We start from the raw sequence: 26266 nt of genomic DNA, 5'->3' as shown, positions 1-26266 counted from the left end.
CAGAATCGGAAACAGGCTCCAAGCCATCAGCCCAGAGCCTGACGCGGGGCTGGAACTCACGGACTGCGAGATCGTGACCTGGCTGAAGTCGGATGCTTAACCAACTGCGCCACCCAGGCGCCCCTCCCTTTTGATGTAGTAGCTCCATATAGAATTTTCAAGTGCATCCACCCCCCCCAACTCCCCCAGACCAGGGGTACTGTTTAAAGAGTGCTTCTCTTGAGTTTGGAGAATCTCTGATAGTCCTGAGAAAGCCAAAAGAGACCCAGACCAAGTCTCTTGTTTTACATTCCTCATTTTTAGAATCACAAACATACCTGAATACTGTAGGACTCCAGGAATGCATGAGATAGCATAGCTTTTGCTCTTTGTATCAATCAAAGTAACAGAATCACTAGAACATCTATATCTATATCTTTGTTTATCTACATGTACATCTGTATCTATTTATCTCTATATCTTTAGCTGTGCCTATATCTGAATCTCTATCTCTATCTAATCACATATCCATACAATTACAAGGATTTATTTGTTATAGAGATCTGAATTTATGCAGTTGTGGGAGCTGCTGGGAAAGTTAAAGTTCAAGTAATCCAAAAGGAATAATGAGTGTAAAAGTAGAGGAAAACAAGGACAGGCGGGAATGTATAGGCATGAGTTGGAGCCCACGAGAACAAACTGAAATCTTTGTCAGTTCTCATTACCACTAACCTTGATGGTGTGGCTATACTGCAGAAGTGGGGCCCTTCATCACGGAGCTAAACACACACCTGAAGGTGGTGAAGCTGAAAGAAGATGTGAAGGTGGAGCACTTGAAGGCTTGTTCATCATCTCACCAATGAAGTAAGCCAGCAGTTACATTATAATTACAGTGAAGGGGTAGGCCATTGTATAGAAGACAATGTAAGTGGTAACAGAAAAATTGCACAAAATGCTTATTAAAAATGGCAGGACAGGGCCACCTGGCTGGGTCAGTCCATGGAACATGCAACTCTTGACCTCAGGGTTGTGAGTTCGAGACCCACACTGAGTGTAGAGATTACTTAAAAATAAAATTAAAAAAAAATGGCAGGACAGATTATATTCAAGATTATATAGGGAAAAGAGAGACTTCAGTTTAGAACTGAGCCTAACTCCAAATATAGCAAAGACAGCTGAGGATTCTGCCTATGGGCAGAATGAGGGAGTCAGTGGATGGAAGATAACTAAAAGGAACTTGATTAGATATCAAGGGTGTGGGCATTCTTCTAAACTATGCTGAACAGGCCAGGGAGGCAGCTTAGTTGAGAAGAGGGCTCAACAGAGCCTGATTAAAGTTTGGTCAAGGAGGGGTTCCTTGTCAATATGAACTATCAAAATAACTGCTATTACACTTGTGTACTTCAAATCTCATAGAAGAATTGTCCTGATGGTCTATTCTGAGAAATTTGGGAAATGTAGTTCAGGTTAGCCAAAGTGACATATTGCAGAGCTACCACACTCCTATTTGGAGGCCATGGTTCTTCCTCGGATCTTATTTTCCTGCTGTGAGATTCAGGTCATGGGTAATGGATTCCCTCACTGCCTCTTCTTAAAACAATAGGTAGGTGGGATATTGATGGGCAGGACATTGGCTAACTCTGCCTCCTATTTCTACTTTGTGTTTTTCCCCCCATGAGTTAAATTATATTTTACTTAAAAAAATATTTTATTATGATAAGAGAAATTAATATGGGATCTATCCCCTTAACAAATTTTCAGTGTACATTATTGTTGACCATAGTGGTACAGCAGATCTTTAGAGTTTATTCATTTTATTTAGCTTAAACATTGACTATTGCTTAATAACTGCATTTCTCCCTCAGCCTCTGGTAACCACCATTCCAGTCTTTGGTTTTACAAATTTGGCTATTTTAGATACCTTATATAAGTGAAATCATGTAGTACTTGTCTCTCTGTGTCTGGTTTACTTCTCATTCTTTGCTTCTCTCTGAGGGTGAGCTTTCTGGTCTCCTTCCGTCACTCCCAGGTCTTTGCTCTCTTATATGGGATTAGAGGCATGGTTTCATTTGGGAGGGGACCTGGTCATATTTATTGAGATCTATACAGTGTTATCAGTGGATTTTCTTGGATGCAATCTGCCAGAAAATAGCTACAACCAAAGCAAAAACATAAACAATTTCATTTTCATTTACTCTTAAAGGATAATTGGGAAATAATTTACTTCCAAGGCTGGGGGTGTGCCCCAAGCTCATAAGACTTTGGAGATACTCAGAACAATGCTTTGCATTGTCAATATATGTAAGAGCTACTAAGGCCCAGGCCTTGCTCAGATATTCAGAAATTTCCATCCTTCTGTTTGTGGGGTCAGGCTTTCTCCTGTATTTCCTGTTCACATTGTTCTGAATGTGACACAGGCTACCAGAATGACGGCTGTTTAAAGGACAGTCTTGTCTTGCAGGGTATTTCATTTTCCCACCTTGTTAATTGGCTTCCATGAGCCTGATGAAAGGTAAATACTTTGTATCTTGAGAGCCTGATGATTAAAAATGGGAGGAAGAGGAAATAGATTAAGTAATAGGAAAGTAAGTGAGCTAATTCCTCCATGTTTCTGAGAGGAAATCATTAGATGCTTTCTAAAGTTGAGTTATTTAAGAATAAAAGTCTTCTCATATTATTTAGAGTTATGGATGTAACTACCAAAAATAACTAAAACCATACATGAATTATTGTTTCCAGAGGGAAGAACTGGAAATGTATTTGGGAAAGAGTGAAGTAGAGCAAGAAACCCTGTTTTGTTTTTTGTTTTTGTTTTTGTTTTTGTAATACCCTGTTTTTTGAAATTCTTTTTTTCCATCTGAATGTATTATTTTTATAATAATTAAGAAAGAAGTCAAAGTAAACACTTCCAAGTAACTTCACACTATTTTACTTGGATGCATCGCATATATTTTGTTAATGATTGAAAATAGGCTCTATTTAACAAGGTGGAACAAAAAAGGACAGGACTGTTTTATTTCAGAGAATCCATGAATATCCTTTTCAGCACGATGGGCAGGAAAATTCAGAAATTATAATTTATATACATTTTTATATTAAAAAATACCTCAATTACAATGGATAAAGAGAAGATACAACTCAAGAGAATATTTGGATATTGCTGGGGCACAAGTTTTTGAATCACTAATGTAATTGGGGCAGGAATTTTTGTGGCCCCCAAAGGGGTACTGAAATACTCTCGCATGAATGTGGGGCTCTCCCTGTATATTTGGACTGTCTGTGCCCTGTTGTCCGTGATGACCACTCTCTGCTCAGCAGAGATAGGTATAACCTTTCCACGCAGTGGAGCTCACTACTATTTTCTCAAAAGATGTTTCGGCAACTTAATCTCTTTCCTGAATCTCTGGACAAGCGTGTTTCTGGGGCCAGGGTTAGCTGCCAGCCAAGCCCTACTCCTCGCCGAGTACAGCATCGAGCCTTTTTATCCCAGCTGCTCTGCTCCAAAGCTGCCAAAGAAATGTCTGGCGCTAGCCGTATTGTGGACCGTGGGAATTCTGAATTCTCGTGGTGTGAAAGAGGTGACTTGGCTTCAGACAGCGAGCCTAGTGCTGAAAATGGCTATACTCGGCCTTATTTCCCTGAGTGGAGTCGTGCTGCTGGTGAGAGGAAGGAAGGAGAATGTAGAAAGATTCCAGAACTCTTTTGATACTGATTTTCCAGAAGCTTCTGAGTTTATAGAAGCCATTTTCCAAGGATATTTTGCGTTTTCAGGCGGGGGATGTTTTACATATATAGCAGGTAATTAACAATTCATTGAGAAAGAAAATCTCAAGTCATGACTTACTGCATGCAATGTGAAATGTACTTTCTTTTTGTATATTTTGAGTTTTACTTTAAATACATGATGATTCAATGTTTATTCTTACTAAATTGAATCAGAATATGGCAGTCTTACACTTATCACCCAGTCTTAATGTTTTCCCCCCTTCATTCAAAGGTGCTTATTTTATTGAATGACTTCTTTTTTTCCACTTTCTTTTCTGGGGCCATAAATATGGGATCTCCATGTCAATCTAGTTTCCTTTCTGTTAATGGATGAATTCTGGGATTGTGGAAATAGTCCCCTCCCATGAAACTGTGAATCCAGAAATGATCCAATGCCAGACTGTGTTTGTGTTGTGAGTGGGTGTGACATACTTATGCTCTGAAGTACTTTTAAAGAGAAGAGAATCATAGACGGACTAAATTACTCGGAGGCTGGATTTAATGCTCTTTCCTTCAGTGTCAAGACAGAAGATTTCTCTCTGCATTTTTAAAATGCAGTCTCAGGGTGACTGGGTCGCTCGGTTGTTTGAGTGTCTGACTTAGGCTCAGGTCACAATCCCGCAGTTCAGTTCAGAGTTTGAGCCCTGCGTTGGGCTCTGTGCTGACCGCTTGGAGCCTGGAGCCTGCTTCAGAATCTGTGTCTCCCTCTCTCTCTGCCCCTCTGTATTTGGACTGTTTTTCTCTCTCTCTCAAAAATAAATAAACATTAAAAAATAAAAAATAAATAAAATAAAAAATAAATAAAATAAAATCAGTCTCTTCCCTTGAATTCTATCCTTTCCCTCTCACCTCCTAAGGGATCTTCCCCATTTATTAATTTTTTTCAACTTCAACCTTTTTACCATTTCTTTTCCTTAACCTTTCAATGTGAAGTGGGTTCTACTCTTAAAACACATGTGATATTTCCTTTAATCTTAGGACCCCGAGTCACTGATGTGTCCATTACTCATTAAATAATTTGGTCAGCAAATATCTTATTAAACACTGACTATTTTTGAAGCCCTGTAGTAGTGCCTTAAGATGAGTAATATGGACGCTTTATCCTAAAGAGGCTAAAGTCTAATGGAAGAGGTAAAATCTAGGTTTTGGTCTGACCTGTAGCACTTATGAACTGTGGCAGGTATCTTTACCTGTCTGGACTTACTTTTTTTTTTTTTCTCCATCCGAAAAATGGTCATTATGACTTAAAATCACTATGATTTTGTGCTTATAAGTAACAGCATGATAGTATTTATTAAGTGGTTTTAAGGGGGAACAGTATGACTACTATGAGAATTCAGTAGATGGTGAAATCACCTTTAGCTGTGTCATCAAAAAGGTGGCAACTTTCACTGAACTCAAAAAAGTCCACCAGTAAAAATATATGAGTGAGGCTGTGGAGACCAGAAGTATGAAGGTGCATATAAGACACAGCATGTAACTTTGGGTGACTTAAAAATGGTTTCCATCTGATGGGCTGGATAATAGATATGATTACTAAGGGAAGCATATAAAGAGAAGTAGAACAAAATGGCATAGGAGTGGAGACAGATGACTGGAGAAGTCCAACTTTAGAGGGTAGGTGGAGAAAGAAGATGCAATGAAGAAGTCAGAGGAGGTTTAGAGAATTATAAAAGAAAATCACTACATGTTCCAAGAAGAGGGTGTAATCAACATGGTGAAGTGCTTCCAAAAGTTGAGAAGTATGAGGATTGAGCAGAAGCCATTTCACTAAGAAATCATTGGTGAACTTTGGATACAAGAGGAAAGTCAGTCTGCATTGAGTTAAAATGTGAAGTATTGAGAAAAGGAAGCTATGGGATGAGATTACTGTCTTAAGCAGTTTGTGATTAAATGTGCCACTGCAATTGAAAAGATTAGGATAATTAGCTCAACTTTCCCTTTCTGTGTCTCGCTTCATCTTTCTCTCTCTTAAAAGGATAGAAGAGATATCTCTGGTTTTGATTTTATTCATCTTGTTCCATTGCCAGAGATGTTTCACTGCCTGATAATTTTTCTCTGCTGAAAATGATTCACAAAATTTACTTACCTATAAACTATTATAGAATTCTTCACAAGCAGCTGGCAGTAAACAAAGGTGAAGGAATTTCAGTGTATGCTGGGATGTTAATTCACTTAATAAACTTTAAATACAGCTAAGCTCTAAGTAACTCTTTTACCTGTAAAAAGATGATATGTAGGCAGCTGACTTAGCACACTGTAGGAACATCTACCTTCTAAGTTCAAGACCAAGGATATTCACTGTCTGGCCATAACTTTGAATTATGTTATGTTATGTTATGTTATGTTATGTTATGTTATGTTATGTTATATTCCTTACCTTCTCTCTATAAATCTGATACACAATAAGAAAGAGTAAAAGGCCCAGAGGAAAGTATAGTTAATCCTAAAAGTTGCCTTTTTGCTTGTTCAAAATCTTTGACTAATAACCATAGTCATTAATAACTTATTGAGTGCTAGGCATTTGCTTGGAATTTTATTGTCTCTATATTTTCCATTCTCCCCAAAATACAGGTCAGGAAATTGAAAACTTAGCAGTCAATAAATTGTCCAGAAGGCCACACCTAGTAAATGGTTCAGGCAGCATTTAAATGAGAACTTTCTAATTCTTTACTCTTTAAGTGCTTAAGCAGTTCATATTATTATATATCATGGGCATTATATTCCACCCCTGGGCAGATACAGATGAAACAGATTTGAGATATATTGAAGGATAGATAGTTATTAACCAGAGGGATTTGGCTTTGAGTAACAGAAACCCACACACATTGGCTTAAACAATAAAAGAGGAACCTGCTGGAAGAATAATGCTGTATTTCAAGGAAGACCTGAGTAATCAATCTTCAGGAGCAATAGGAGATAGGGAAGCTCTAGGACTTAAAAACTAGATCTATCAGTCACCTTTCTTTTTTTGCCACCATTATGATGCTTTTTTTCCTGATTCTCTCAGTTTTGTCGACATTTAGCTCAAATTCTTGAGAGGAATCTTCTTGTGTAGTGACAACGATTGGCTTCCAGTGAGTCAGAGGTCTTACTTGGTTCTCTCACCAGCAGCCAGGACACAGGGCCACATTATATACACAGAACTATAATGCTCAATAATTTATGTCAGGGATAATTCTCAGAGAATGGCAAAATTTGGGAAAACAGTGTGACAAATGGAACAATATTTGAGAATAAGATTGTCTTAGAAAATCCATTATCTATGATGCTAAATCATGACCTCTTTTCTTTTTTTGCACTTAATACTGACATAAAGGGAAGGCAAAGATCCTACAGGGAAAGAGAATTTATGATTGACTCTTTTACTTTTTACATATATGCTATGAGAATGTTCATTTTCTTTTTTTTTAATGTTTATTTTTTGAGAGAGAGAGAGAGCAAGCAGGGGAGGGACAGAGAGAGAGGGGGACAGAGGATCCAAAGTAGGCTCCTGTGGTGACAGCAGAGACCCCAATGCAGGGCTCAAACTCACAAGAGCCATGAGATCATGACCTGGGCCACAGTTGGACGCTTAACTGACTGAGTCACCCAGGCGCCCTGCTGCGAGAATGTATAATAGGACAATTTTGCCAGCCGAGGACAGCTTCCTCTCCTATGTTCCCAAGTTATAATTTTGCTGAAATCTAAAATAAGAGTAAGGGTAAACCAGGCAACTAGGAAAGGAAAGAACATTCCACATGAGAGTATGGGTATAGGGGGCATGACATTTTTGAAAAACTGAAACCTGTAGGCCTATGACACAGATAGCACAGGGCACCATCAAATTATCATGTTATATATTTTCATAGCCCTGTATTTCTTTTCATATGGACAGTTGCCACAGTCACTATTATAACTTTTATTTATGTGATTATTTAATTTGTATATAGCTCTTCTTGAGGTTAGACTTTATGTTTGTTTTTGCTCACTATCGTATTCCACTACCCAGATTAAGTGTCTTGTACCTAACAGATGAGGCTGAAGACACAGGTAGTCTCCAAACCATACAGGGTCTTATGGACTCATCTTTGGTTTTCATTCTTGTGACTTTCTTCAGAAATGTTATCATCTATAAGGAAACGGAAGAAAATGTCCCCCTTTTTACACTTAACACCAAGATTATCCAAGAAAGGAGATAGGTGTGTAGCAGTTCATCAATGTGTTTGTGCCTATGTGTATGAATAAGTGTGACAGTGGCCAGAGTGGATAGGAAGAATTCAGCCCCATTGGTAATGCAGGAAGCAGTTTTAAAGATAAATTTAAGACATAATTTTTACCACTTGTTATTTTTCTCTTTTATATGTTATAGGGGAGCTGAGAAACCCAGAAAGACAATCCCAAGATGCATATTTACTGTGTTACCTCTGGTAACTATCATTTATCTGCTGGTTAACATTTCCTACATGACTGTTCTGACACCCAGGGAAATTCTTTCTTCAGGTTTGTATGCAAGTGACTAAGGCAATAAATAATAATGACAGTTCTAGTCCATTTAGTATAAGTAAGTATCACTTTACCAGTCAGACTACTGTTTGCTTTTCATTATTTTATATAGAGTCACCTTGTAATTTTCAAAATATTGAAGGGGCCAAAGAGTATGATTTGGCTTAGGAAAGAGTTTTAGATTTAAGCATGATACTATGGAAAACCATGTTTCTGATGATATGGAAAAATATCCATAATGCTGACATATGATGCAGACTAGGTTCAAAATATTTGTATCCCTTTCATGATCTTTCCTCACCAGAGTCACACCATACAATCAGTGCTTAGGTCTGTTAAAACTTTTACCAAAAAACCTGTAACTTTTACAACAATTATTTTCTAAATATTCTTCTAGGTGACATAAAGAATGATAAACTTGAAATGTGGGACATTAGCAGCTAAAAGGGTAGAAGTTAGGGTCAATTACTGGATATAATTAATAGTATTAATATGTAATATAATAATGTTTATTATAAATTACTCTAAAGTTTATGGTGGCAAAGGGGTCCTGAACATATTGGAAATATGACATAAACTTCCGATATAAACTATCATCCAGTACCTTTAGGAATAATCTCTTTTGAGTAGCTATTACTGTTTGATAAATCTTTGAGGCACTGGAGGTAAATCTAAGAGAGGTTTAATATAAAAGTCTTAACACACTTTGCCTTGAGTCTTGTGTTACTGCCATTCAGGAATCTGCCTGAATGGTATCAGTATTGATTCACAATGCTCTAGTTGTCTTAGGGACATGTAAACTAGATATGATCAAGATGTTGAGTATTTGTGGGAACAAACCAAAGGCTAAGTTAGATAAGAACAAGTAGTAATTTATTAACTACTTTGATTATGCAGAGAATAAATTTATAAAATTAATTAGGGTGTGGTCAGGGCTGTTGCCCAGGTGACCCAGAGGTTATGGTTCATTGAATCTGGCATTGGTTATGACTATCATTTCTCTGGTCACACTCATTGTTAAAAAATTATGATTATCTTCTCTGGGGTGTCCTAATAGTTGCAGCAATTTTATGGGTGGCACAATTGTTCCACACGTGTGGAAGTCCCATGAAGGAAGACCCATGAAGTGTTTTGACTATAGTTGCTTGTAATTTGGTTTTTAATGCTTACTCTTCTAGGCGCATAATCCTCAGACCTTGTTTAGATCCTGTAATAATTTTCTGGAATTCAAATATCTATCTTCTATTGTATTAGGAATTTAAGTTAAGAAAATAATTAGAGCTATACATTAAAAATGTATGTATAGGAACAACAATCATAGCATTACATATGAGGGCAAAAAATTAAAGATCACCAAAGTATCCAATAAATTTGAAATAAATAAAAAATTTAGTGAAATCCAAATAATAGGCCCATTCTGAGTTTTTTCAAAGACCATATTGTTGTAAATACTTAAAGTAAAGGGACAATGTTTATAATGTAACAGTGATGGAAAAGCAGGATCTATATTATGATATAAAATGGAAAGTATATAGTTAATGGTGGAGATCTGTTGGAATGATATTGTGGGTGATTTTTGCTTGGTTCTTTCCTGGATTTCCCAAATTTTCTTTAAGAACTGTATAATTTATATAGTGAAATAAATAAATTATAAGTGAAAGAAACAGATTTCTAAATTAATGAAATGTAAGGATTAAGGAGTGTTTTCAATCAAATGAGTGTATTTAAAAGACACAAAAAGTTCCAGAGGAATATAGAGTATCTAAGATGTGGTGTGAATTGGATGGTACATTTTCTTTGATGAACACTGAAAAAAATTATACCAAGCTGTGATACATATTAGATTCTGTGGTTTATATGGAGAAAGAACCAGTGCTATTTATCATGTATTGTTTTTGTTTGATCAGTGTTAGAGCTCTGACCTGCTTCTTTGCTGATTGTTCTCTTAGAAAAAAAATGGGCATAATTTTAAATAAGTTTTACAACACAGTGGGAAGGATGTTTCTAGAATGAGGTGTGTGCAGGGGCACCTGGGTGGCTCAGTCAGTTACACGTTCGACTTTGGCTCAGGTCATGATCTCGTAGTTTGTGGGTTCAAGCCCTGCATCCGGCTCTGTGCTGACAGCTCAGAGCCTGAAGACTGTTTCAGATTCCATGTCTCCCTCGATCTCTGCCCATCCCCCACTCATGCTCTGTCTCTCTATCTCTCAAAAATAACTAAATGTTAAATAAATTTAAAAAATCCACCAATTGGTAACTAATTTAACTTACAGTTATATAATAGAATATTGAGCATTCTTTAAAATAACTAGATGGATGCATATGTACTAATATGATCGAGATATATTGGAAAGTAAAAAAATCAAGCCTAAGTGTGCCTGCACACACACACACATACACACACACACACACACATACACACCTTGCATGAATGCTTATATAGGCATAGAAAATTTCTGAAGGCATATCCAAAAAGATACTAACAGTACTTACATCTGGGGTGCATGAATGAAGGATTGGTGAGGAGAGGGACATTTACTTTTTAGTTTATGTGCTTCAGTGCTATTTATTTTACTTCTTACCAAAAGCGTATATAATACAATTATAAAAGAAAATAAATGACATGAGGAAGAGAATGAAAAAAGAAAAAAATTAATTATGGAATAAAGATTAAGATTATATAGCAGAGTTGGACTAGAACCTCCTCTAATTATAACCGGGTTTGTAGAATGCATGACAGGAAATAAAGACCAGGAAATGAGGACTTTACTACCAGAAATAAGTATTTCTGATATGTGTTTGAAAATGGAAAATGTGTGGAGGTGTGGGTGTCCAGGAGGAACAACTAATAATACTTTATTTGAAATGAACAATACGTGAGACAGGAAATACTTTAAAACAAGACCCAACACTGTAGAATAGCACTAAAGAGAGAAGTGACAATAGCATTTAAGGCTGTTTAATATATGTGCTGCCGAAGTAGGCACGCACTTAAGGCTGTTTAAAATGGGCTCAAAAATAAATATTTTTAAGAACAAGGACCATTGATGATAATTTAATTTTGTCATATTGAACAAGTTTTACTATTTGTTATAAGCCATTATGTTGATGCCATAGAGGCAACGTCTGCCCCAGAGCAACGCCCCAGAGCACGACTGCCAAGGACACTAGGTCTTCATGTGCTCATTCCACTGAAAGACCGAGACCTTAGTTCTCTGTGTCTAAATGATCTGTCCGACCTTATGTCTACATAATATGAATTGGACTCAGTTTCTCATAAGCAGTGGGTGCATTTCTTCACTGGCACCGTTTTTAATCTACTGACTTGTAACGAGTTAGTGTTTATAATAGAAGATCTCTTCACAACCTCTTCAGTTGTGACAACCAAAATATGCCTCCAGATATTGCCAAAAGATCCCTGAGGAGCAAAATCACTTCCCATTGAGAACCACTAGTCTCCAGTTTAGACAAGCACCCAAATGTCTTGAGTGTTTTAATCTGTGTGTAATTTGTTTTCTCTGTCTACACGGTTGATTTTTAAATTCCTATTAAGTATTTAAAATTGCACCACAACATGGGGCCTTTGTAAGGCTCATTCCTGTGTCAGCAATGTTGCTTTTTTTTTTACTCTGATTGCAACTCTTAGCACTCTGTAGTTTTAGAAAATAAACATGCAATCATCAATTCAACCTTTCATTTCACAATTATTATTGAAAACTTAAACAACATTTCTGAGACTTATTGAAGTACAAGCCTTTATAGTAAAGAAATGAATGATACTTGACCTCAAGAAGTGAAGTTTCTGGTCTTTTGGGGATGATGCATGAGATGGTAACCATTTATGATACAGTGTGATAGGGCTAAAATGGACATATGCAAATGGTGTTAGGTACATGTAAAGTAAATAATGAAATTAAACAAAATTTAACTTTCTTAACTCCCTTTTGAATTTCCTGCTTTCATTTAGAGATAATCTTTAAAGGTTTATCATTAATTTCTTATTTTTAATACATTGTCTTTTGTGTGTTCTTATTTTTCTGCAGATGCTGTGGCTATCACGTGAACTGATAGAGTAATCCCCTCATTAACAAGGGTTATTCCTTTTGGTATTTCTGCTTCAATATTTAACAACCTTCTGGTTAATGTACTTGAATCATCAAGAGTAACATATATGGCTGGCCAAGAGGGCCAACTGCCTTTGCTATTTAATATGCTTAATATTCACTCCTCTCCATTTATATCTGTGCTAGTACTTGTCACCATGGCATCAATTGCCATTGTCTCAACAAACCTCACTGACCTGATAAACTATCTTTATTTTGTAGTTTTTATTTGGTCTGTATTATCAATGATAGGAATACTAAAACTGAGATACCAGGAGCCAAATCTACCTAGACCTTACAAGGTAATTTTTTTTCCATGTGAAATAAAATATACTGGGTGTAACCATGTTTCAAGACTATATTCAGAACATATATGGGTAGGTCTTTTTATTAGTAACAAATTGTGAAGCCCATAAAGGTAATCTGGTCTTAGTTTTTATCGGGTAGATTTTACTCAGTTTAAAATCTCTTGGGTTCCATTAGGTTTACTAGAGAGAAAGATAAACCTCTGGGTGGTGAGGCAGATCATTATGAGTCTTTTGACCAGAGACTATTTAGTTTACTAACGTAGCTACCTATGCACATTGGAATCTTGTACAGTCAGGTTCAGATTTAGCAGGTGGGAAATAGAAGAGGCAAGTGATAACATCTCCTGTCCTGAAACATCCACCTAACTTAATTTGATCACCAACAAATTCCATCTGTTCCACTTTACTTCTTTTAAACTTACTTTCATTTGGGATGAGGAGGAGTTTTACAGGAGAGCCCTTTAATGGTAGGAAAGAAAATAAACAAAAACTTGGCAGTGTAGGAATACTATTGGAGAAAAGTGACCTTGATGCTCTGATTATCAGAATAGTCTTGGTGAGCCAGGCTTCATGTTAAAAGCTTTTCTCGGATTATCACATTTAATCCTCTCAGTAATACCAAAGGCAGATACTACTCTTATCCCCATTTTACAGATGAGGAAACAGGTTTAGAAAAGTTGTTACTTGCCCAACCTCACACTGCGTGGTAGAGTCAAGATTGAAATCTAGGCAGTCCCTTTGGAGTGTTTGCCTTTTAGAACATACAAATAAATATAAGAAATATATACTATAAACAATTTAATAAAGAACACAGGGAGAAAGAAAGCAATGTTCCAATGACTTACAACCAACCTTCCTTTTCCATCCTCCCTTCTACTTCTTCCATCCAGCCATCCCCTAACTGTTGCGTATTTGAGTATCAGTTATTGAAAGCAACTACATTTTAAGCACCTTACTAAGTATTCTGGGTGCAAAAAGAAGTAAGACTTGGCTTCTGCCCTTAGGCAGGGTATAATCTATCTGAACAGTCAGGTGAACCAAAATTCATAGTATGATTATTGCCATATGGTGGCCTCCAGAAGGTGTTCAAAAAAAAAATACGTGGGGAAGAAGGGATCATTTTGTTCTTTAATCTCTGATCCTCAGTGTCTTCAGGTCTCAAATGGGAAAAAATAATGCCTACCTCCTAGGAATGTGGAATATATTAAATGAGCTAAGACATGCAAACAATCCAGAGTCTGACATTGATAGTTATTATGGTTTATATCATTATTTGATACATGTTTGCATTAAAAAGAAGGCAAGGGCAACCACAAGTATAAGTAATTAACATTTGTCTTGAATGCCACATGAATGCTCTTTTTCCTCAGTTATTTGATAATTGATACTGAGTTGTGAGATGACAAATTATCTTTCATCTTTCCTAGGGGTGTTTTACAAACTAGGAGGAGATTCTTTTTTTTTTTTAATTTTTTTTTTTTAATGTAAGCTCTATGCCCAACTTGGGGCTTGAACTTACCACCATGAGATCAAGGGTTGCATGCTCTACTGATGGAGGCAGCCAGGTGCCCCAAGAAGAAATTTTTAATTAAGTCCCTAAGGGAATGATCTTTTAATTAAAGGGATTCATAAATATGAATATAGCTATGTTATATTTTGGGGATATAGATTCATATCTATTTATTAAAGATATATATCAAAAGTGACTTCCTATTGAATTTTCTCCCTAGGTTGGGTAATATTTGGTGCAGGACCCTTAACAATCCTAATGCAAAGCAGGTACCAAGAATAGGGCTTCAAGTTTTTTGGCTAAAACAAAAACAAAAGCAAAAACCCACCAAAAGTAGAATTGTCTTGGCCAAAGTTTTTGTTTTGAAATTTTTTTAATGTACTGAGCCTATAAAGTCATAATATTTACCTGTTAATATCTGCCTGAATAACAGAGTGTCTAGGGATATTCTGTGTTTTTGATATGACTTTCTTATTGCCTTGAGATATTTTCTTGGGAAAATTGTGACTTTCTGAGCTTTAGGAACTCCCTTTTAATGAATTCATGCTGCCTAGATCAGAAGATGGTTATCTTACTAGCCAATGATCATGATTATTTCCACTCATGAACAGGCAAACACTAGATGTTCATTCCCTTCAACCATTGCCTTGACATTGAGAGTCTTCAACATTCTAAACTCAGATAATTTAACCCGTTTTCTTTCATTAACTTATATCTTACTTTTGTTTATATAAATATGCAGTACTTCATATAGGTTTTCACATCTAATTTTATTTTTTGAATTTTTTTTCAGGTGTTTTTTCCATTACCTTTGGTAACAATGGCCATCAGCCTATGCTTGGTTTTGGTCCCTTTGGTGAAGTCTCCACATATGCGTTATATTTATGTGTGCCTCTTTGTTCTCAGTGGACTTCTATTTTACATCCTTTAATATATCTCAAATTGAGGTTGGTTTGGTTTGAGAAAATGACATGTCATTTACAATTGCTGTTTAATATTTGCATCCCTGATGTGGCTGAAGAACAGATGTCAGAAGTACAAACTTTTTAAAAAATAGCCTTTTAAAAGCACTCCCAAATTAAAAAAAAAAATCAAGCACATTATGGAACATTAATGATGAAATGCCCATGGTAACTTTCTTTCTTGAATGAGATAGTGTATAAAGAAGTGCCCATGATAGTACCTAGTTTTAAAAATCACACAAAAATTGTTATGTAAAGCCAGAGCTCTGTTTTGGTTTGCATGGTTTGATACATTGATGACATTTCCCCCTTTCTTCCATTTTTTTCTGCACCCACCCTTTACTGCTGAATTTGTGGTGATTTTGTGATAAAAGTTAACAATTAAAATAAAAAAGCGTTCTCTTCTTCATTCCTGAGTCCTTACATTGGTGCTGAAGATAAAAGAATAACCCCATTTGTCTGATTAGCTTTTCCCTATTTGTATTTTTTCAACCTAAAAGCTATTTGAAGCATGAGTTTTTAGGTTATTTTCTTTTGTACTCCTTCTAAATTCTGAGATGTTTTAGAAGAACAAGTTTACTATGTTTTCATTTGATTAAAATGTGACTTATCAAGGGACGCCTGAGTGGCTCAGTCAGTTGAGCATCCAACTTTGGTTCAGGTCATGATCACACTGTTCGTGAGTTCAAGCCCCACATTGGGCTTTGTGCTGACAGAGCCCCCCCCCCCTTCCCCAACTCGTGCTATATATCTCAAAAATAAATAAATAAATGTAAAAAAAAATTTTTTTTAATGTGACTTACCAAGGCACCTGGGTGGCTCAATGGGTTAGGCGTCTGAATCTTGGTTTCAGCTGAGGTCATGGTCTCACAGAGTCATGATCTCATGGTTGGTGGGATCGAGCCCTGTGCTATCAGCGAGGAGCCTGCTTGGTATTCTCTCTCTCCCTCTCTCTCTCTCTGCCCCTTCCCTGCTGTCTCTCTCTGTCTCTCAAAATAATTAAATAAACTTTAAAAAATGTGACTTATCTGTAACTACGTAATTATGTGTATAAAGTGTGGGTAACAGGTGGCAGAGTGGACTGTATCCCAGTTATGGCGCCCACCCACTATCAATCAACATATAAAATATGTCTATTTAACTTAGACTTTTAAAGGACCTGGGTTTGGAGATGTCCTTTCAGAAAGCATAGGGGCAATGTGGGAAGGTGTTTAGTGACATTTGTTAACCAACTCTTCTCCCCATCTCTCCTCATCCTTCCAAGTTGATACCCATATACGTCAAAGGACTTCCCACTTGTGAGGATCCATCCCCTGATGTGATGACTAATTTTATGTGTCAATTTAGCTGGGTCATGATGCCCAGATATTTGGCCAAACATTATTCTGGAAGTTTCTGTGAAAGTGTTCCTTGGATGAGATTAACATTTAAATCAGTGGACTTTGAATAAAGCACGTACCCTTCCATAATGTGTTTAGACCTCATCCAATTAGTTGAAGACTTTAATAGAAACACTGACTTCTTCTGAGCAAGAAGGAATTCTGTCAGCAGATGGCCTTTGGACTTGAACTGCAACAGTGACTCTCCAGCCTGCCAGTCCACTGGAAGAATTTGGACTCACCAGCCCCCATAATCATGTGAGCCAATTCCTTAAAGTAAATCAATCTCTCTCTCTCTCTCTCTCTCTCTCTCTCTCTCTCTCTCTCTCTCTCTCCTGCCCCCATCTCTCTCTCCTGTATTTGTCTTCCTATATGATATATATATGTGTGTATATATATATGTGTGTGTGTGTGTATATATATATATATATATATATATATATATATATATATATATCTCCTATTGGTTCTGTTTCTCTGTAGAACTCTGATTTTTCTCAGCCAACTCATATACCCTATTCTTGCCAACTAAGGACCACCCCTTCCAGGTCTTCATGTTCCATCTCATTTTGGCATATTGTTAAACATTATTCACACTTACACAATAACATATTCAACTTAGCAGGATAGGTACAGCAACACAGTATGTGGCAAAGTAATTCCTGGATTTATTTCCATAGAAGTCATTTACATTTTTCAGATTCAGCATCAGAACTTCAGATTCTGGGGACCTAGTAGATATTTAAATTGTAGATGAGAAGACCACAGATTTGATTAATAATTAGAATTAGAGATTAGATTAATATTAGATGAATTAATATTAATATTAGATTTAGATTAATATTAGATTTAGAGAATTGATTAATATTAGAATTAGAGAAAAGGTTAAATGTCTACAGCACTCCCACAAAGTAACTCACCTGCCTATGCTTGTATAGTCCCAAGGGTAGGGGGACACTATTCGTTAAAGACATTGGTCTTATCTTTGGAGAGTTTTGCCTTTCAAAAACATTTCTTAACAAGAAGATGAAATGTGATTTCTACCTATCAAGTAAACTTCTCTTCACATTACATCCTTTCAGATTTTTGGTGATAGCCATCTCATGGTTCTGAGTCTTCACTTTTCCAGATTTACACACTGCTGCCCTCACCCCCCATGTGCTGCCCTGCCCAGTATTCAGGAGTTGTTACTTTTGAAAACCTTGATTCCTTAACCCCTCACTAGGATCTTTTTATGTTAAGAAACCCCCGATTTTTATGCTGCAGACAATGTAGACTTTCCAGATATGGTCTGATTGTGGCAGAGTAGAACCCAGCTATCATGTCCCTTATTCTAAATATTATAGTTTTGTTTGTTGTTTTGGAACCATAGCACAATTCAACCTCCTAAGTATTTCCTATAAATTATGGCTTGAGACATGCCTACTCTAAGACAATGTGGGATAGATATCCCCTCTACAAGTCTGTCAGGTCAATAAAACTTCTCAGGGAAACTTTTGACGTTTGTTCCACAACAGGCTGATGGTAGCAAAAGCCAGGATTTTAACATTTGTCTTTCAAGGGAAAATTGCAGCATGAATTTTCTGTAATATATATATATATATTTTTCTATGATATATATATTTTTCCTATTATAATATATGTATTAACATTACATATACATACACATATATGTATGTATATACATATACATATACATATATGTATGATATGGAAATAAGACCTTCTAGAATGTGTGTATAGCAAATCTTCTGCTTTTCAATTCTTTTTGTACCACTCCTGACCATGAGTGCTTTACTTTCCTATAATATTTACTTTAAGTAGTGTCTGTTTTGAAGTCATCTGTCAAGAATTCCTTTGATGATGTTATGCAAGGGGCTTATTTGCTATACTCTGAAGTGCAGTTAATGACACCTATTTGACCCAAGTGAATTATGGAAATTAATTAGTTGTGTAAGACTGTACTTTGAAGTTTAAAAGTAATCCATCTCTATTGTATAAATAGGGCCTTAGAGATATTAACTCTTGTTTCATGAAATCGGCCCAGCAGATGACACCTGAGGAACTTTCACTTTCTCTCTAGCCAGAGCAGGTTCAGAATATCTCTGAGAGGGTGTATTAGCTTCCTAGGGTTGGTTGCCATAACAAATTATCACAAATTTGGTAGCTTAAGAAAAATAGAAATTTATTCTCTCACAGCTTTGGGGATAGAAGTCCGAAATCAAGGTATGGGCAAGATTGGTTCTTTCTGGGGAGGATGTGATCTAGTGATGGCTGAAATCCTTGACTTTGCTTGGCTTGTAGCTGCATCACTCTGGTATTGGCCTCTGTCTTCTTCCCCTTATCTCTCTGTATGTCAAATCTCCTTCTCCTCTCTTTTAAAAGGAAACTCACCCTAAATCCAGGACAATTTCATCTTGAGATCCTTAATTACACCACAAAGACCCTTATTCCAAATAAGATCTCATTCTAGTGTTCCAAGTAGATATTCTTTAGGGGAGCTAATATTCAACCCACGAAGCTAGGTCTTCCTAGTTATTAAATTCAATTCCCGGTTTGTGTGGTAATCTCTTAGAGCCATGCAGGCTCATTCATGAAGGCCACCCTTTTTTACTTCTTTCTGTGGGTATCAACTCATCTCCATGCTAGAATTGGAGCTAAAATATGCAATCTGGAAGGATCTGAAACTCTATCCCAGGATGTCATACTGTGAGCCTCCATATTAGCAACTTGTCCTGAAAGGACAGGATCAGTATTTCACAAGAGACCATAAACTAGACGTAAGGATCATAGCCAGGTAATCTCCAGAGCTGGATTATTATGATCCTGATGTCAGAGACCCTAGCAGACAAAGAAAGCCCTGGGAATTCTTGACAAGCAAGAATCTTTTTTTTTTTCCTTAAATATTTATTTATTTTGGGGAGAGCATGTGAGGAGGAAGGGTAGGGAGAGGGGGACAGAAGATCCAAAGTGGGCTCTGTGCTGACAGGCTGACAGCAGCGAGCCCAATGTGGGGCTCAAATTCACGAACTGTGAGATCATGACCTGAGAGCCACCCAGGCGTCTGGACAAGCAAGAGCCTTGATGTTGCTATTTATGCCATGTTTTGTTGTCTAGGCTAATGATGTGGTTGTGAAGGAAATAATTGTGCTGCAGTGGCTCTGTTTGTGTCTTTCCATTAGGCTTAAAAGACGGGGTTTTTGGAGATGATATCCCTCTCAGTTGCTTTGTTCAATTTCTTGTATGCGAAGCTAGTAGGAAGGTAAGAAAAGTCATTTTGCTTAAGTGTCAGCCCTATGCCAATGCCTTAGGCATGTTGGGATGTTTCCCAGCTTATAGTTAAGGGCTCATTTAGAAGCATGAGAAACAAACTACTTGAATGTAGAAAAGTCACACAATAAGTTTGTAGAGAATAAAGCTTCAGCATTATATTTCTAAGTAAGGCACTTCTGAAACGTTAAGATGAAGGAAAAAATTAAGCTTCCCTTTATTTTCACTTATGGTGTTGGACCTTCAATGAGCCTTTTCACTATAGAAAATATTTTTTTTTGGTTTGGGGAAATTTTTCTGGATCATTACATTGGTAAGTTCTTACTCTCTGTTTCTGTTGTTTTCTTTTTCTAGAGTTTTTATTATTTTGGTGTTGGACCTCCTGGACTGGTCTTCTGAGTCTATTCTTTCTTCCCTATTTTTAATCTACACTCTGGAGATTTCCTCATGCCTCCCTCTTCCTTCATTTTAATTATTATAGGTCTTATTTGCATTACTTTTTAGTAACATATTCTTTGGCTCATAGATTCAATATCCATACTTGTATTTCTGTTGTCCATGTTGAAGTAGGGTTTCTCAGATGTTTTGTAAGCCTTCACTGTCTGCTTATAATTAATGAATCAAAAAGTTGATCGGAATTCTGAATGTGTGCATGAGGTTTATGAAATTGAAAACTGACTAGAGTAGTCCCTCTTATCTATAGTTTCAATTTCTATGTTTTCAGTTACCTGCAGTCAACCATGGTCTGGAAGCAACCTCCTGCATGTTGACAGAAGGTCAGTAGTAGCCTAACACTAAGTCACAATGCCTATGTCACTCACCTAGTTTCATCTCATCACATAGGCATTTTATCATCTCATATCACAAGAAGAAGGGTGGGTACAGTACAATAAGAGATTTTAAGAGAGAAAGGGAGACCACATTCACATTGCTTTTATTACAGTATGTCATTAAAATTATTCCATTTTCTTAGATATTGTTGTTAATACCTTAAGGTGTCTTATTTATAAATTAAACTTTATCATCGGTGTGTACATATAGGAAAAAAATAGTATATGTAAGGTTTAGTACTATCTGTGGTTTCAGGCAGCCAGTGGGGGTCTTGGAATGAATACCTTATGGATTAGGGGGGATTACTGTATATGGTGATATGGGTGGGCTACTTGTTGAGGACTTCCCAAAGTTAGAATCTGTATATCTGTCATCTTGGGCTGGTCAGGTTCCCCAAGGAAATCTAACCTTCTCAGGGCAAGGCTCTGTCTGCTGGTTACTGGGAGCTGAGCTGGAAAAGGACTAGAAAGCACAGTCTCAGCACTTAGTAATAGGTATATATAATTACATTTAAATCTCTTATTTTCACAGTGTGTAGAATCCCAACTGTGCTGATGTCTCCCAGAAATCAGTAGTAGGGTAGGATAGGAGCAGTTACTATGGGTGAGGAGTAGAATGGGGAAGCTAGACATTATTTTCACTTAACCTCCCTATTAAAGTGCTGCAACTTCCGCCCCCTTCTCCAGGCCTGTGTAATTCCATGACTTTATGTGATGCTCTGAGCAGTCTGCGTTAGAAGCCAGATTGCTTCTCAGCTTTTCCACTTTTAGTTTAGGGACCCACTCTCTTGAGTCTGCTAATCAGTTACCTTTCATGAATTCACTTTCCAGTTTCTAATATTTTATTGCTTTCCTCTTTCCCTCCTTCTTTATGGAGTTATTTATGTAAAAATTTCCTCTGCGATAGTTTTAGTTGGATTCCAGAAGAGGGGCTTAAATAGAGGGGCTTCGTTCAGTCTGCCATCTTATCTTAGAAGCTTAAGTTTCAATACATTTAAGAATTTATTTTTACTTATTTTTATTTTTTAATGTTTATTTTTATTTCTGAGAGAGACACAGAGTACAAACAGGGGAGGAGCAGAGAGAGAGAGGGAGATACAGAATCTGAAGCAGGCTGAGCTGTCAGAACAGAGCCCGATATGGGGCTCGAACTCATGAACCATGACCTGAGCCAAAGTTGGATACTTAATCGACTGAGCCACCCAGGCACTCCAATACATTTAAGAATTTTAAAATATATGTTGCAAAGATTTTTAAAAATAAATACTATGTCAGTCAAGAAATCTGAATTGGAGCCGGTGGCAGGCAAGAAAAAAAAAATCTGAATTGTTAAGACTATTTACTTTTAAAAAATTTAAAGGAAAGGTGTGGAAAGAGATTGACTTATAAATCTTTGTCTCAATGACATAAATTGTTTTAAAACAAAAAAGTGATATTTCATTGTGTTTCATGGTATAATGCAAAATCTTCTTTTTCAATGGCTGACCTCATTCACAGCTTAAAATCTACAAAGATGTCCTATATCTTTATTACTCTCCAGTCCTACATTTTTAGGTTAATTGGTCATTCAAAATTCCTGTCTGTGTTAGTCCTATGGAGGAAGATATGTGTGGTGGCAAGCTAGAAAAGTCTTCATTACATAGAATCTATGGGCACTTCAGCACAAGGGAGATCCTATTGCTTGTTCCCTTCTCCCTTGCTAAGCAAAAACCAATTTTAAGTAAAAAGCAAAATCATTTCCAACTTCAGGGGATGAATCATAATTGATCTTAGCTAATCACTGTAATCCCATGCTTCTTGGCTGTGATTAACTTAGGGGTGGGCATGTGATCTAGTTTTTGCCAATAAAATGTAAGGGAAAATCTGGTGTAGAGTTTCTAAGAAAGATTGTTCTCCCCAGTTAAAAGACAGAAACCAAGGGTGCCGGGGTGGCTCAGTTGGTTAAGTGACCAACTTTTGATTTGGGTTCTGGTCATGATCTCACAGTTCATGAGTTTGAGCTCTTGATTTCAGCTCAGGTCATGATCTCACATGATCTCACCTGGAGATTGGCTCTGTACTGACAGCACGAAACCTGCTTGGGATTCTGTGACTCCTTCTCTCTGGCCCTCCCCCACACTAAAAAATAAACATTAAAAAAAAAAAAAAAGCGAAACCAGAAACCAGAAAAAGTTTTCCATCCTTTCCTTTCATGGATTTTGTCCTGTAAAGATGTGATACTTGAAGCTGTTCCAGCCATCTTGTGGGCTTGAGTTGAAAGGTAGGAGAACCATGGAGAAACAGACAGAACCCTCATGTTGTTAGGCTGAAAATTTAACCTCCCCTGGAACTGCTTGTCTCCAGACTTTAATTGAACATGCTTATGATTTAAGACACTTTTACCAGTTATTCTACTTTAAGCTAAAAATATTTTAACTGGCAAAAGTGGTAAAATGCAGGGTGCTTGGTGGTGGTCACTAAGTGAAGAGAGATGGTAATAAATCTCTTTAAATCTGTTTTATCATTTATAAACTAGAGTTAAACTTACCACTTAAGTTTGTATGGAAGTCATATTAAAATGGTGCAGATGCTCTGGAAAACAGTGAGGAGGTTCCTTAAAAAATTAAAAATAAAAACTATCCTATGACCCAACAATAGCACTACTAGGAATTTATATACAAAGGATATAGGAGTGCTGATTCATAGGGGCACATGTACCCCAATGTTTATCGCAGCCCTTTCAACAATAGCCAAATTATGGAAAGAGCCTAAATGTCCATCAACTGATGAATACTGTGTTTTATATATAAAATGAAATACTACTTGGCAATGAGAAAGAATGAAATCCTGCCATCTGCAGCCATGTGGATGGAACTGGAGGGTATTATGCTAAGTGAAATAAGTCAGTGAGAGAAAGACAGATATCATATGCTTTGCTCATATGTGGAACATGAGAGAATTAACAGAAGACCTTGGGGGAGGGGAAGGGGAAAAATAGTTACAAACAGGGAGGAAGGGAGGCAAACCATAAGCTCTTAAATACAGAGAACAAACTGAGGGTTGGGGGTGGGGGAAGAGGGGAAAATGGGTAATGCACTGAGGAGGGCACTTGTTGGGATGAGCACTGGGTGTTGTACGTAAGCGATGAACCATGGGAATTTACCCCCAAAACCAAGAGCACACTTGTATACACTATATATTAGCCAACTTGACAATAAATTGTATTTAAAAAAAAACAAGATATTTTTCTCAGTGACTGGCATATGACAAAATCTAAATAAATAGTAGTTAACATTATTTTAAATTGATTGAGACCTCTATCTTTTTTTATTAAAAATTTTTTTATTAATGTTTTTATTTATTTTTGAAGGAGAGAGAGACAGAGAATGAGCAGGGGAGGAACAGAGAGAGAGGGAGACACAGAATTCGAAGCAGGGTCCAGACTCTAAGCTGCCAGCACAGAGCCTGATAAGGGATAGAACTCACAAACTGTGAGATCATGACCTGAGCCGAAGTCAGACAGTTAACCGACTGAGCCACCCAGGCACTCCTACCTTCTTTTATTTTAAAAACTGTCTTAATAACACTCATGATTTGGCCTAATGAGACTATGTAAATTGGAGGCAGGCACAGCCTTATATATAGCCATATATATATGTATATATACACACACACACACACACACACACACACACACACATACATATATATATTTTTTATGTTCAACATGTGACACATGGTAAATAATCCATAAAATTTATAAAACAACTAAACATAGTAGGTATGTAATAAATTTTTATTAGAGGAATAAATAAGTGTACAAATGAGTTTCTAGTGACTGTTGTTGACTCTAAATTGCTAGAAATGGTAAAATAGTATCTAAACAAATTCTGTAAAAATCTTAGTAGAAAAAAAACTTAGTAGATATAGTTCCTCTAGAGAACTTATGACAACATGCTACATGGAAAAATATGAACTCTCCATAGAACATTGTGTTGTGCTACTTACCGCTAATAAAGTAGCCCATCTCATCATGGGAAATTATCCTGGAGTTCCTCATGAGAAATCTCTTTGAACTGTGTTAAGGACAGACCTTGTCTCTCATTCTATCTGGGATTTTATCTGAAAATCTTACAGGCTCCTGAAGTATCAAATTTCAATTTATATAATATGCATTTAGCGTTTTGCCATAAACAGAACTAATTAAAACAAATTGAGTGCAGCAGAGAGGTTTCTACAGAACAAGGTGTTCCTTATAAAAGCCTGTGGCCTCTGTAATTCTCTTCCCTTTCTGAATTGATGGGTTCATTCTGGGCAGCAACCAGAGTTTCTACTTGAATTTCATCATCTGTTGGTCTCAATCTTACCATAGCAGTTTGTACTTTTAAAAGACATACATAAAATTGAAAGATAATATTATTTTCTTTTGCTTACAGGAAACACGAATTGTGTTTTTCACTGAAAAATTCTGGCTCACATAATTCTTGATGTCACAACTGAACTCAAAACTCATTCTTGTTTTGGAATTTTTTAAAAGCCTGATTGCAAGTTCTGCAGAAATCATAAGAACTCAAAACTTTGTGATGTTTTGATGCTGGTTCAACAGAATCCAAGTTACTTTAGGTCAATATAAAGGAAATGACTTAAACCAATGATTAAATTTGTGTAAAGTCCACTGGAAACAAGTAAATGATTTATGTCTAAATATTTTATGAGCCTAAAGGCTGAATCTGAGACATACGGTTTTGAAAAGCCAAAGTCATCGAAGAATCAATGCTGTAGTTTCTTTGGTTGCTCTTCTGGAAAGCCACTGAAAGATTATGGGCATGCATCTGTGGTTGAGGGAAAAAAGCCACTAATGGGGCAGTGCCATATGCTTTCTTCATCTTATATATGAGTTGAAAAATGGCCTTTGTTGAGTCTCATGGGATTAGTAGTCTTCAAACCCCAGTCATTGGAAGACTTAGCCTCTGGTCTGATGAGGGAAATGTTCATTCACAAACTTGTGCATCAGTAATGACAGAGGGACAGAATGGCAGATTTAGGGACTGACTACATCAAGGAGATTTTAACTGTGGTAAAACTAGTAAAATGAGGGCTCAAGCTCAAGTATGAGAGAATATCCAGCCAGAGTTTCTAAATTAGGGTATAGAGAAAGTTTGAGAGTGACAATTATCAGTCTCTGGAGATTTTGTTTTCAGGTTAATACTGACGATGGAGGTGTGCATGACAATATTCCATTCTCATAGGATTGTTGTGAGGCCTACACAAAATTGTGCATGTAAGTTGTGGAGCCTAGAATAAGTACCCAGCAATCGTTACATATGTGCAGTAAAAATAGCTGTTCTACAGAGGCAAATTATTTAGATTATTTTTGGACGCTACTCTAAATCAGGCAACTATGAAATGAGCAAGTCAGCCATTCAATCTCAGGGATCCATGCTCTACTGATTCTTATTTTTATAACAAGATAGAATGGATGAAAGAATTTCTGACATGTTAGGAGAGAATTACCTTTCATTCCACAAGTGTCAAGGCTTCTTAAACAGCCTTAGATAATGTTCAGCAAAGTTGAAAACATTAATGCTAATTACTAGAACCAGAGCTTGTTGCCAAATAGTATGTCTGAGATTGTGTAGAAGTTACCCACCAGCCTCGTGTGCCTCAAAACCTCTCCTCTCCTCTCTCCCCCTTCC

At 36.8% G+C, this 26266-nt stretch overlaps 1 protein-coding gene and 1 long non-coding RNA gene across 2 annotated transcripts; both read left to right on the top strand.

Annotated features, from left to right (window-relative positions):
- Nucleotides 1-3095: 3095 nt before the first annotated feature.
- On the top strand, nt 3096-15521 carry SLC7A13 (solute carrier family 7 member 13). The gene is given in 5 exon segments (XM_006943293.5): nt 3096-3777; nt 8101-8226; nt 12273-12634; nt 14944-15070; nt 15073-15521. Coding segments are annotated over 5 exon segments (1425 nt in total). The 3' UTR covers nt 15201-15521.
- A 762-nt stretch (nt 15522-16283) lies between these two features.
- LOC109496080 lies at nt 16284-25260 on the top strand. Its single transcript, XR_002151904.3, has 3 exons — nt 16284-16749; nt 20486-20537; nt 25007-25260. It is a non-coding gene; the product is annotated as an uncharacterized LOC109496080 (long non-coding RNA).
- Nucleotides 25261-26266: the final 1006 nt, after the last annotated feature.

This window comes from Felis catus, chromosome F2, assembly GCF_018350175.1.
Source record: "Felis catus isolate Fca126 chromosome F2, F.catus_Fca126_mat1.0, whole genome shotgun sequence".
Lineage (NCBI taxonomy): Eukaryota > Metazoa > Chordata > Mammalia > Carnivora > Felidae > Felis > Felis catus.
This window is presented reverse-complemented; position numbering and strand designations above follow the sequence as displayed.